The sequence below is a fragment of the Jaculus jaculus genome, chromosome 16, assembly GCF_020740685.1.
Source record: "Jaculus jaculus isolate mJacJac1 chromosome 16, mJacJac1.mat.Y.cur, whole genome shotgun sequence".
Lineage (NCBI taxonomy): Eukaryota > Metazoa > Chordata > Mammalia > Rodentia > Dipodidae > Jaculus > Jaculus jaculus.
Window position 1 is genome coordinate 25,773,129 of NC_059117.1, and position 12,368 is coordinate 25,785,496.

Here is a 12,368-nt window from a genome sequence, read left to right on the forward strand (position 1 = left end):
GAGTAAAGATACAGTCGGTTTTTTTTAAATTTTTGTCAGGCATTTCATCCCAAACAGCCTCATTAGTGGTCATTTCTGATAGATTTATATTTTTGCTGGGATTGTATTGTCTTGATTCTTTGTGTTTCTTGTATTATATTGTAGTGACTTTTACATCCTAAATTGATTTGATGCTTGGGTTTTCTGCTTATCTGCAGTGTTCTTAGATGTGGCAATCCACCTTTATATACTTTGAGGATATGAGTTTAAGGCACCAGGTATAGCTCTTGTCCCCCAGTCCAACTGCAGAAATAATGCTAGGTGTTGAGTTTGCTTGCTAAGCAAGTATTCTAGTGGACTGGGTGGAACAATTTACTGGCAAATTCTAAACTTCAACTGAGCAATATACATATTCAGTAAAAACCAGCATAGTCTATACAATTGTGGGAGTTAAAACAAACAGATAACCTTATAAAGCCAAAATCCCTAAGGGTGTTTGTTGTTCTAAACTCGGAATAAACTTGTCAGCTGAGAGGTAGAGATTTCTGTTCTCAATTGGGTTCCAGGTCAGCCTGGATCTGAATCAGACCCTGCCCCCAATAATAAAATCAGAAGCAAAAAAAAAAGTGAGGTTTATCTTCAGTTTTGGTTTTTATTTCAGACAATGTAAGGGTAGCAAGCACAGTCAGGAATGGATCAGCCACTCTCAGCTTCTTTTCTCTGAATCCCTCCATCTCTGGATCACATGGTCCTTGTGTTCTCTTTTTATATCTTTATTAACTTATTTATTTATGAGAGAGAGAGAAAATGGATGCACCAGTGCTTCTAGCCATTGCAAACACACTCCAAATCCATGTGTCATCATGGGCATCTGGCTTAGATGGGTTCTGGGGTTGGTCCTTAGGCTTATAGGCAAGTGTTTTAACTGCTAAGCCATCTCTCCAGCCCCCCACCCTTATATTCTCTTAATGAGCTCATTAGTGTCATTCTTTTCACTACAGATGAGTGTTCTTGTCTATTCTGCATGCAGTGCTGCCTTACAGGTTTTGTGCAAGCTTACAGCCACTTTCAAAAATCTAAATTCCTTCTTGGTAGAGACTTTTGATTGGCTGAAATTATATCAGATGTCCATGCCCACTGTGTATGGTCAGTGGCCAGTAGTAGAACTGTGGAGTCAGGGTTTGTGTAGACACATAGAAGGTAGACCTTGGAGGACTGGATGAGCTAAATAAACTGAGCAGAGAGCTCCACGTGTTTTCAGAGAGATCTTTAGTTCACAGGGTTGATATGAAAGTTAAATACTGTGCAGTAGGCAGAGCACATGGATCTTAGACACCAAGTTAATGTGAGCTGCATCTCTTGTTCCTCTCTCTTATTCCTAAGCCTCAGGTTTTTTGTTTGTTTCTTTTGTTTTTAAAGATTTTTTGTTTGTTTATTTATTTGAGAGCAACAGACAGAGAGAGAAAGAGGCAGAGAGAGAGAGAGGGTGGGCACACCAGGGCCTCCAGCCACTGCAAACGAACTCCAGACGCGTGCATCCCCTTGTGCATCTGGCTAACGTGGGTCCTGGGGAATCGAGCCTCGAACCGGGGTCCTTAGGCTTCACAGGCAAGCGCTTAACCACTAAGCCATCTCTCCAGCCCTGATTCTTACTATATAGTTTTCACCCTAACTTACATTTCTGTTTTCTACCAATGTGTCAACCCCCTGTGACTGTTCAGTGTCATCTGGTATACCTGCTGTTTTGCTGATGTTTCTTGTTTTAAGCTTATAAGATAAGAAACTATGCATTGACCCCTTTGCTACTCTACTTAACATGAGAAAAACATAAATTTGAGATTGTGACTCGGTGTCTAGTATATAAGCCGATCTTGTGCTATTACAACTCTGGTTTTTATCCAAGCCAATTTTGTAATGAAAATTTTATCTGATTTTTATCAGTTCCTTTGAGAAACTCAAACATTAACATCTGTGACATTCACTTCACCCTCCATTCTATAAATCCACAAATAAAACTTAACACGTAGCCCCAACATGAAATATCTTAGAAAAATAAAACCACAGAGCTGACGGGCTTTCATTTGCACATTATTTGGGTACTTGCTATCTACTAAGGTCTAATGTGGTTCTTTTGATTTTGGAGTTTTTTTTGCATATAGTTGACTTTAAATATATGTCACAGTAATTCTGTCTGCCACTAAGATTTACAAGAAAAAGAGAAAGGGCTGAAGAAAAGAAGTACAGAAAAATATATTTTTCTCTGTTGCTCAAGTAGGCTTTACTGAGTTTCTTCCAGTGTTGCCTGCTCAGCAGACATCAGTATGTTTAGAAGTCAGTGTGGAAGACTGGAGTTAAAGCACTGGCAGGGACAGAAGGTTGGATTTAGTTGAGGTTTTGGGGCTGGTTGGTTTTGGTTTCGGCTGTTTGTTCTGTTTTGTTTTGCTTGCACCATAGCAAGGAAGCTGCACCAGGAATAGGAATGGAAGGGCAGAGTAGTCATATAGCTCCTCCTACTGCTCTTCCTTACCACCAGGGCTTGAGGAAACAGAGGCCATAGGAAACAGTAGCTCCATTTAGTCTACGTAGATAAATGGAATAGTTCTACCTTCAGTGGCCTTGTCTGATGGAGTGTATTTTGAGTTGATTACACAGAAATGTTAACAGTAACAAGGCTTTCCAAGCATTATTCATAGATTTGGAATATTAAGTTTTGGAAAATTTCCCTTTTCCACATAGCAGAACCAAGTCCTAGCTGGGGAGTTATGTAGTTGTTTCAGATTTAGATTTAAAAGCAAAAGCAACCAAATGAAATATATGAACCAAGGATGGTCTTGGATGAACTAATGAGAAATATTTAAATATATTGCCGAAGGCTAGAGAGATGGCTTAGCAATTAAGGCATTTGCTGGCAAAACTAAAGAGCCCAGGTTCTATGCCCCCAGTACCCAGGTAAAGTCAGATGCACAAGGTGACACATGCGTCTGGAGTTTATAGAGGCTATAGGCCCTGGTGTACCCATTTTCATATCTCCTCCCTCTCTCCCTCCCTCCCTCCCTCCCTCCTTCCCGCTCTCTCTCTCTCTCTCTCTCTCTCTCTCTCTCTCTCTCTGTGTGTGTGTGTGTGTGTGTGTGTGTGAAATAAATTAAAAAATTTTTAATATATTGCCTATATGCTGTTTTAAAGTTATTAACTTTATTAAGTGTGATGATAATAGTGTAAAGGTTATATTTAATAGAATGCCCTTGTTTTTAACAGCACACTGAAGGATTTATGGTGGAAGTTATTTTTAAAATGATAGGTACAGAAAAGGAGAAGTGAATAAAGTGTGTACATAGTGTATATATGAGAGAAATAGAGACTTGTAAAATATTTGTAGACAACAGGTATAAATATTAAGTATAAGAATTTTCATTGTACTTTTCTTATACCTTTTCAGTGTTGGTAATTTTTTTTGTCAGAATAAAATTTGGAGAATAAATAAACTAGCAAAATTACAAGTGCATGTATTAAATAGCTTTCCAGATTACCATTTCATTTAGCATGTCATAAATATGTCAGCAAATCAAGAACTGTCTTTATTCTAATATAGAAATGTTTTTGTGAGGTTTTTATAGTTACAAAACATAAAAAGTCATAAATCAAGTGACTGTTTAAATACATTGGTGGAAAAGTTAGGTAGGCAATTTACATAAAGAAATCTTTGCTATAGGCTTCAGATGCTATATCATGACATTCCTGCCTTTGGATTGGTGGAAGCGAGTGTTCTAAGTCAATATATCACAGAAGGTATCACCTGATGGTCACAAGCATGTTAGATACTGAGGTAGGTGGGCAGTGAGTGACTACTAACAAACCTGAGCATGGCCTAGGATAAGCTGGCTTTAGAAATGCAGCACTCTATCTAACATTGTTGAAAAGTTTTGGTGACTAAAAGGAGGAAAGCAGAGATGACTATAAGAAAGAATAAAATTGGGACTAGGGAGATGGCTTAGCAAATTGAAGGCACTTGCTTGCAAATCTTGCTAGCCCAGCTTCAATTCCACAACTACCAATATAAAAGCTAGACAAGCATTCATTTGTAGCAGTGCGCGCACACACGCACAAATACGCTTTTGTTTAAGTTGAAAAATAAAGGTAAAAAGAAGGATAAGGGATTTGGGAGGTAGACAGAAGGAAACAAGTTAACTTGAAAAACTCATAGCAATTGTATAATATGTGTTCAATCCACATGGATCCCTTAACCTTTTTGAGCAGTTGTTTTACTCATGATCACTGCAGCTAAAGAGGATCAACCAGCCAAAGTCCACAGTCCCATGATATCATTCCATGAAATTGTCCAGAACCAAAGAATGAACAAACAGCATGGTGTGAACATTTGCTGACCAGGCAGTTTCTTACTCTTATTACTGTGTTTATCCAATGCTGCCTCTAATTTGCCATAGTGTAAATTAGTGTTTCCTAAGAAGAACCACTTTATATTTAACTGCATGTGCCACACTCCTTGACTGTACAATTCACATCCCACTAATAGAACTTCATTTGGCTAAAGAGAACCTTATGTGGCTTAGTCTAACTTGGGGTTTGATTCATAGAATCCTTTATAATTGCACTGATTCAAAATGAGGAAAATTTTAAGCAAAATAAGATTTTTCTTTGATGATAGCCCAGCCAGTCAGTAAAGAGCTTGTTTCACAAGCATGAGGAGCTACATTGGATCCTGAAAACCATGTGAAAGTGTCAGGTGTGATGGTGCATGCCCGTACTCCCAGCCCTGGGGATGCGGAGACAGGGGAATACTTTGGGCTCACTGGCTAACCAGTCAAGAGTAACTGATGAGCTCCAGGCCAATGAGAGACTCTTTATCTAAAAAGGCTGGTGGCATTCCTATGGATGACATTCAAGGTTGTCCTCAGGCACACATACACACACACACACACACACGCTTAAATGTACATGCAAAGAAATAAAGAGTTTCTTTGAACACAATTGGGGTTAATTTCATCCTAAGCTTCTGAAATATGTGTCATACTGTTTTTCTGCAACATATGTGCTCACAGGTTCATATGCACATACACATGTATTTGCACGCATGTGGAGGCTAGAGTGCAACTTCAGCTGTCTTCCGTTACTCTGGCTCAACAGCTACGCCTGGGTGACTGGCCAGTGAACGCCAGCACTGGGATTGCCATCACATGCCACCTTGTCCCCCCACCACCACTGAATTTTTACATGGGTCCTGGGGTTCAAACTCAGGTCTTCATGCTTTCGAGGCAAGGACTGAGCTCCCTTGGATATTTTTTCCCCCTGAGGCAAGGTCTCAACCTAGTCCAGGCTCAGACTGACCTGGAGGCTCATTCTATAGCCCAGGCTGCCCTTGAACTCATAGCATTCCTTCTATTTTAACCTCCTAATTGTGGGATTAAAGGTATGAGCCACTATGCTCAGCAACCCTTGATTTTTTTTTTTTTTTTTTTTTTTTTTTTTGAGGTAAGGTCTTACTCTAGCCCAGGCTGACCTGGAATTTACTATGGCCTCAAACTCATGGCGATTCTCCTACCTCTACCTCCCAAATACTGGGATGAAAAGGCATGCGCTACCATGCCCAGGTTCAGCCCTTGATTTTTAATGAGAGTTAAAAGATTTATGGAAACAAGGCCAAGCAGATAAAATATGCCCAACCATACTGCAAGGACACAATATTCTTTTTGCTATTAAAATTTTTATTAGGGCTGGAGAGATGGCTTAGCGGTTAAGCACTCGCCTGTGAAGCCTAAGGACCCCAGTTCGAGGCTCGGTTCCCCAGGTCCCACGTTAGCCAGATGCACAAGGGGGCACACGCGTCTGGAGTTAGTTTGCAGTGGCTGGAAGCCCTGGCTCGCCCATTCTCTCTCTCTCCCTCTATCTGTCTCTCTCTGTGTCTGTCACTCTCAAATAAATAAATAAATAATGAACAAAAAATATTTTAAAAAAATTTATTAGCCAGATTTTTGATTTTGCATTTAACCAAGTTGTCAGTATGTTGCTTTGAAATACTTATTGAAAAAAATGTAAGTCAGGCTATGTAAAAGTTTAGAATTCCTTTACTGTCAATTTTAAATTTATGTAAGAATTACTTCAACTTGGGCTGGAGAGATGGCTCAGCAGTTAAGGCGCTGATCCTCAAAGCCTGAGGACCCAGGTTCAATCTTCAGTACACACATAAATCCAGATAGGCAAGGTAGCACATTCATCTGGAATTCATTTGCAGTGGCTAAAGGACCTGACATGCCCTTCTCCATCTGTCTGTCTATCTATTTCTCTCTCTATCGCTCCCTCTGCCTCTTTTTCTCTCCCTCTCAAATAAATAAACACATTTAAAAAATAAAGAAATTATAAAGAATTATTTAATGCCGGGTATGGTGGCACATGCCTTTAATCTCAGCACTCAGGAGGCAGAGGTAAGAGGATCGCTGTGAGTTCAAGGGCACCCTGAGACTACATAGTACATTTCAGGTCAGCCTGGGCTAGAGCAAGACCCTACCTTGAAAAAACAAAATTACTTAAACTTGAAAGTCAGTTAATACCAGATGTGGTGGTGTATTGTCTATAATCCTAACACTTGTGAAGCTAAGGAAAGGATTTCTTGAGTTCACGTTCAGCTTTGGCTACATAGTCTGGGGGGGGGAAAAAAAGTGTGTGTGCTTACTCCTTTTGGTCTTCTTGCTTTTATTTGTATCCTCTTGCTAGCAGCATAAAACTGTAACCATCATGAACTAAAGAGGAAGTAGTGCACCTGGTTCTCCCATTCTGCTCGCCAGATCTTCAATATATATCCCAGTGCCTAACTTCCCCAATCTCCCTTGAGCTTCAGAACTTGATGCTTCATGTTCCACTGAGTCCTGCATTGTGCTGGTGTTGCTCAGTGTTAGACCAAACCTTAGAAGGATCCCAGAACACGAACATAAGCTCCTTCTCTACAACACACTTCTTTCTTATTCCTTGTACCCCTAGTTCCACCTGCTTCAGCATCCTGAACTCCACTGCTTTCTTTGCCCAATGAAGGGGCTGATCTGTTGGTGTTCAGCTTCCCTATGCTGTAGTTGAAAAGATTCTCTTACAGAAAAATAGCAGCGTGTTAACGTTTTGCTTTGGAGGATCACAGCTCTGTGTTGTTATCCAAATACTGGAAGATAGATAAAAAAAATGTAAAGCAATTTGTTTTATAGTACTTTACTGTGAAAGGGTTAGAAAGTTGGATACTTTTTCTTCCAGCATAGTGGAAACCAGAAGCTCATTGAACAGATCATCATAAAGAGAGCTTCTTAACTTTTTTTCTTGAATGAATTAATATTTCAAGATGTTTAGCAATATATTTCACAAATTGCCACATAGTGTGTGTTAAGATTCCAGATAGTAGTTCATTGTAGTTATTCTGTGAATATTTGTAGAATCAACAAGTACATTTATGAAGTTCCTATTTTGAGCTGTCTGTTATAAGGGAATGAGAGATAAGTATGCAGTTACAGTGTAAAAATAGTGTCGTGAAGGCTGGGAGATGGCTCAGTCAGTACAGTGCTTGCCTTGCAAGCATGAGGACCTGAGTTCAATCCTCAGAACCCATGGGAGAGTCCCAGGTGTGGTTCCAGTGAGTGTCGCATTGTAGTCAGAAAGAAATGAAATTGCATCATAGTGAATGGTAAAGACCTGTAGACCTGAAAAGGCAAAGGAAACAATGACTTCCAGGAAAGACCAGGTATAGAACCAGCCTGACATAAGCAGAGCATAGTTTAAATTATTTGAATTGTAGCATAACGAGATAATTATGTGTGTAAACAATGTTTAGTGAAAGTTTTTCTGACAGCAAACTAAGGTGTCTATGTTGGAAGAGGGATTGTGCCCACAGTGACTCTCAAAGAGATGACAATACTCTCACAATAACTCTCAAAAGAAAGCCTGGGTGGAGAGTGAGGGCATTGGAGGTGGTAAAGAAAGTTAATGGATTAGAATTTGATTCAAACTGAGCTGAGAGTTAGTGATAGGAGCAAGTCCAGGAAACCACTACATTTTGGATTCAGGGTGAGGACCGAAGATGACTGACAAAGTCAGAAGGAGGATTAAGGAAGGTTGGAAGATCTCAGCTGGCTAACTCTGACTTTGACTTTCAGACATAGCCACCTCGCTAGTGTGGCCTATAGTTATCTTATGATACAGACCTGGAGTTTTACTGCAAACACAAGGATGGGGCAATACAAAATATGAGCAACTTTCATATGCTTCTTTTGTACTGCTGAGTTTCTTCTCATTGGAATTCTTCATCCTCTGGCTGCAGTTTTTAAAAGTATTATCATAAATGTATAATTTACAGAAAGAAATCCTGGAGCAACAACAGCAAGAACGAGATGATACCAACTTTCATGGCGTCTGCATGTTTTGCAGTGAGGAATTCCTCGGAAACAGGTTTGCCATTGCACAACTTTAAATGTTACTGCTTTTGATCTGAAAGCTCATCAGGTCTGTGTATATCTGCCTTTTTCTCCCCACCCCTCAAATAAATAAATAAGTAAATTTTTTTTTTAAGTTGGAGAATTATGCCAGGCATGGTGGCACACTCCTTTAATCCCAGCACTCGGGAGGCAGAGGTAGGAGGATCGCCACGAGTTCAAGGCCACCCTGAGACTACAGAGTGAATTCCAGGTCAGCCCGAGCTACAGTGAAACCCTACCTCAAAAGACCAAAAAAAAAAAAAAAAAAAAGTTGGAGAATTATTAATTCTGTCACCCACCTCATTTAGCCCAAAACCAAGTATTGCCTTTCCATTTAATTCTGACCCTAATCACAGAGGGTGAGTTAGCACCTCACTCTTTGGATATAAGTACACAGACCCCTAATGTGATTGTACCCACTTTAAATACCAGCCATTAGTTTGTGGGGGCTTTCTCAGGCTACTTGAACTCTTGACCAAATGGTTACAAAGAGGTGCCACTGGCAATTTGTGTTGGTTTGAAATTCACTAAAATGACTCACTTGTGACTTGTTTCATTACAAAGATCACCAATGAGAAACTGGCAAAGGAACAGAGAGGCTGGGAGGGTCGTAAATGTCTAGTGTTTGTCCCCACGGAACCAGGATCTGTCCTATTAGTAGTCATCAGTGTATTTGCCAGCCAGAAATCTCCACATTCCTTTGATGTCAAGTTTTTACTTCAGTGTCATTACATAGGTGTAATGAGTTAAATTATTAAACTCTCTTTCTACAACCTACACACTCTCTGAAGATCAGGCTAGCTCAAAGCTTCAACCCTCAGTCATATTTGCTATACTGTACTTTTAAATAATTATTGTAGAGCGTATTCCTTCTACTTAAAAAACAAAGCAGATTTGTACAATATATGTGTTAGGCCAGAAACAGCTTATACCATAACTTGATTTATCATATCTCTTGGTCACATCAACAGACCATGTTGTAATTGACCCATAACAACTTGATTTGTTTAATTACACTCCATAATGTTTGCACTGTATTGAAATTGCTTAGCAGCCCATTTCTCAGAAATTATTGCTGTCACTCCTGTTTTAGTAGTATTGTAGGTTTAAATTTGTGATCTCCCAGAATAGGGACATAAAAAGAACCACAAGACAAGCAAGATGTGGCAGTGCCTAAAATCCTAGCATTCAGAAGGTGGAGTTTAAGGCCAGCGTCAGTTCCAAGAGACTGTGTCTCAAAAAAATATACAAACAAGGGAGCTAGGGAGGTGACTCAGGCGTTAAAGGCATTTGTTCACAGGGCCTACTGGCCCAGATTCAATTCCCCAGCCACCCATGCAAAGCAAAATGTGTCACAGTGGACATACAAGGGTGGTGGGGGGGGGAGACAGAGAAAGAGGGAGATCCAAAATAAGTAAGTTTTAAAAAATAAAAATGCAAAGAATAGCAAGACAAAAGTAAATAGTAGACAAAGGATAGAGAATGCATGTTTTCTTGTTACTCTACATCTATATTTTTTCCTACCCTATATACCCTTAGGAATATAAAAGCTATTTCTTCCAAGCTGTGTTTGAATCCTAGTGATCTCTTACAGACAGCATATAGCTTGGTCATGTTATATAATCTGTTTACCTGTGCAGAATAAATTAAGTATTTCATTTTTGTGTAATTACTAATAAGATGGCATTTTTGAATCTTTTTATGTTTTCTATGTTTTAGCTCTTCTTATTCCTCTTCCCATACTGAAGAGTATGATTTTAATCCCCTTGTTTCTTTTATCAAGGTCACAGTTAAGCTCAGATTCATAGCAATACACATAAACTTTGCACCAGTGTGCTTTGTTCTCTCCACACTCCTGTGTGCTATTGTACAGGTGGCATCTGTATACATTATAGGCTCAGGAATGTGTTTTATAATTATTGCTTTATACAATTGCATTTCACATCCAATATGAGAAGAAAAGAGTTATAAACAAAAATACATTGGCATTGTCCTTCACATTCACCTTTCAGGTTATCTTTGTGGTGCGGTCTTCTTCCTTCAGAGTTTTCCTGTCATGTGCCCATTTTTGTAGCGTAAAGGATTCCCATTTTTATCTTATTGAACAGATCTGCCATCAGTAAATTCATGTCTTCAGTTTCTGTGTGTCTGGGAATGCCTTGTTTTCTCCATTTTTTTTTTCTCCTTCGTTCTTTGAGGAATATTTTTACTAGATATTGAATTCCTGGTTGACAGTGTATTTCTTTCAGCAATTTGAATGTGTTATTCCACTGACTGCCTTCTTAATTTCCATTTCTGATTAAAAGGCAAACGTTCCTCTTAAGGTTACTTTACATATGATGAGACAGTGTTCTTTATTCTTTGAAGACCGTCCCTCTCTTTCCCTGCTGACAGTATTTATTGTCATATGGCTTTCTTGGGTATGTCTTACTTGAAGTTTGTTGGCTGACTGTTTTGGGCAAATGCACAAGTGATAAGAAATCTCTCAGTAAATCACCTGAGTCCAATCAAATGAAGACAGTCCAGGTGAGGGGACTTTGCCCAGCATCTACCTGCCAGACAGGTTAAAGAGCCACAAGATCTTCCAGGAATGTTTCACTCCCTCTCCACCCCCCCAGTGGCTCTGAGGCCACAGAGAAGGAAAGAGAAGGAAAAGGAACAAGACACTATTGCATAGCTGTGTACATCCTGCCAGGTGTGTTGCTCTCATACAGCAGTGTCCCCTGCTTGCTCATGACATTGCTGGCCATTTTCCCCCAGCAGCTCATTTAACTCTTCAGCACTGTATGAGCTAACCATCAGAGAACTGGCTTCCTTTCAGATTCAGCCGGATCTCTCGGTGTTCTGCACCAGCATTGTGCTGTGTCTTCAGCAGTAGACTCTTACCTTTTACCTCAGGCAGGTAATCAAGTGCTTTGACAGAAGCCCATCTTGTTTTATGGACCCCATAGGTCTCTCCAATCAACAGCTCAACTTAGATTGTAACCAGTTTCTTCTACTAGGAATTTTCAGCCAGAGCCAAGTGTTTTAGTGTTAGGCTTCATCCCACCCTCTCCAGGGCCCTTCTTACCAGACAATCCCTCCATGCCCCTATTGAGGGTTCTATTTTTCAGTCTACTATCCAGGAGGAAGGTTTATATGATATCAACTCATTTTGGATTTGGCTTTGTGTGTGCCTCCTCCCTTTCTCCAGTTCCCCTCCCCCAAAGCCCTTCCATGATGAGTTGGAGAGCAGAGGCAGCATGATGTATTTAATCATGAAAGGATAGAGCCTGATGCTCCTGTAGAGTGTAACCCTTCCTTCCATTGTCAAAAATGAACAGATATTGGTCTGTCTTTTAAGTCCTGACATGGCTATGTGTTTGCTTGCATGGCTCATAACTTTTCAATTTTATTTATTGACGTTGTCCATAATTATAGACAATATCCCGTAGTAATTCCCTTCCCCCCTCCACTTTCCCCTTTGAAAATCCACTCTCCATCATATCCCCTCCCCTGTCAATCAGTCTCTTTTATTTTGATGTCATGATCTTTTCCTCCTATCATGATGGTCTTCTGTAGGTAGTGTCAGGCACTATGAGGTCACGGATGCTCAGGACATACTGCGTCTAGAAGAGTGCATTGTAAGGAGTCCTACCCTTCCTTTGGCTCTTACATTCTTTCCGCAACCTCTTCTGCAATGGACCCTGAGCCTTGGGAGGTGTGACAGAGATATTTCAGTGCTGATCACTCCTCTGTCACTTCTTCTCAGCACCATGGTCCTTTCTGAGTCATCCCAAGGTCACCACCGTCTGAAAAGAGAAGCTGGCAAAGATTTTCTCCCATTCTGTAGGCTTCCCCTTTGCTCTATTTAGTGTCTTTTGCCATACAAAAGCTTTGTAATTTCATGAGGTCCCAGCAGTTGATCTGTGGTTTTATTTACTGAGC

General features: G+C 40.1%; 1 protein-coding gene across 2 annotated transcripts in view; it reads left to right on the plus strand.

The window, feature by feature from the left end:
- Nucleotides 1-12,368, plus strand: part of Znf277 (zinc finger protein 277) — a 135,043-nt gene that overhangs the window by 101,054 nt on the left and 21,621 nt on the right. For both annotated transcript variants that reach the window (XM_045135548.1, XM_045135549.1), the window contains exon 5: nucleotides 8,324-8,415. In XM_045135548.1, the coding sequence (XP_044991483.1) occupies nucleotides 8,324-8,415 (92 nt within the window). The remainder of the gene's footprint in view (nucleotides 1-8,323; nucleotides 8,416-12,368) is intronic.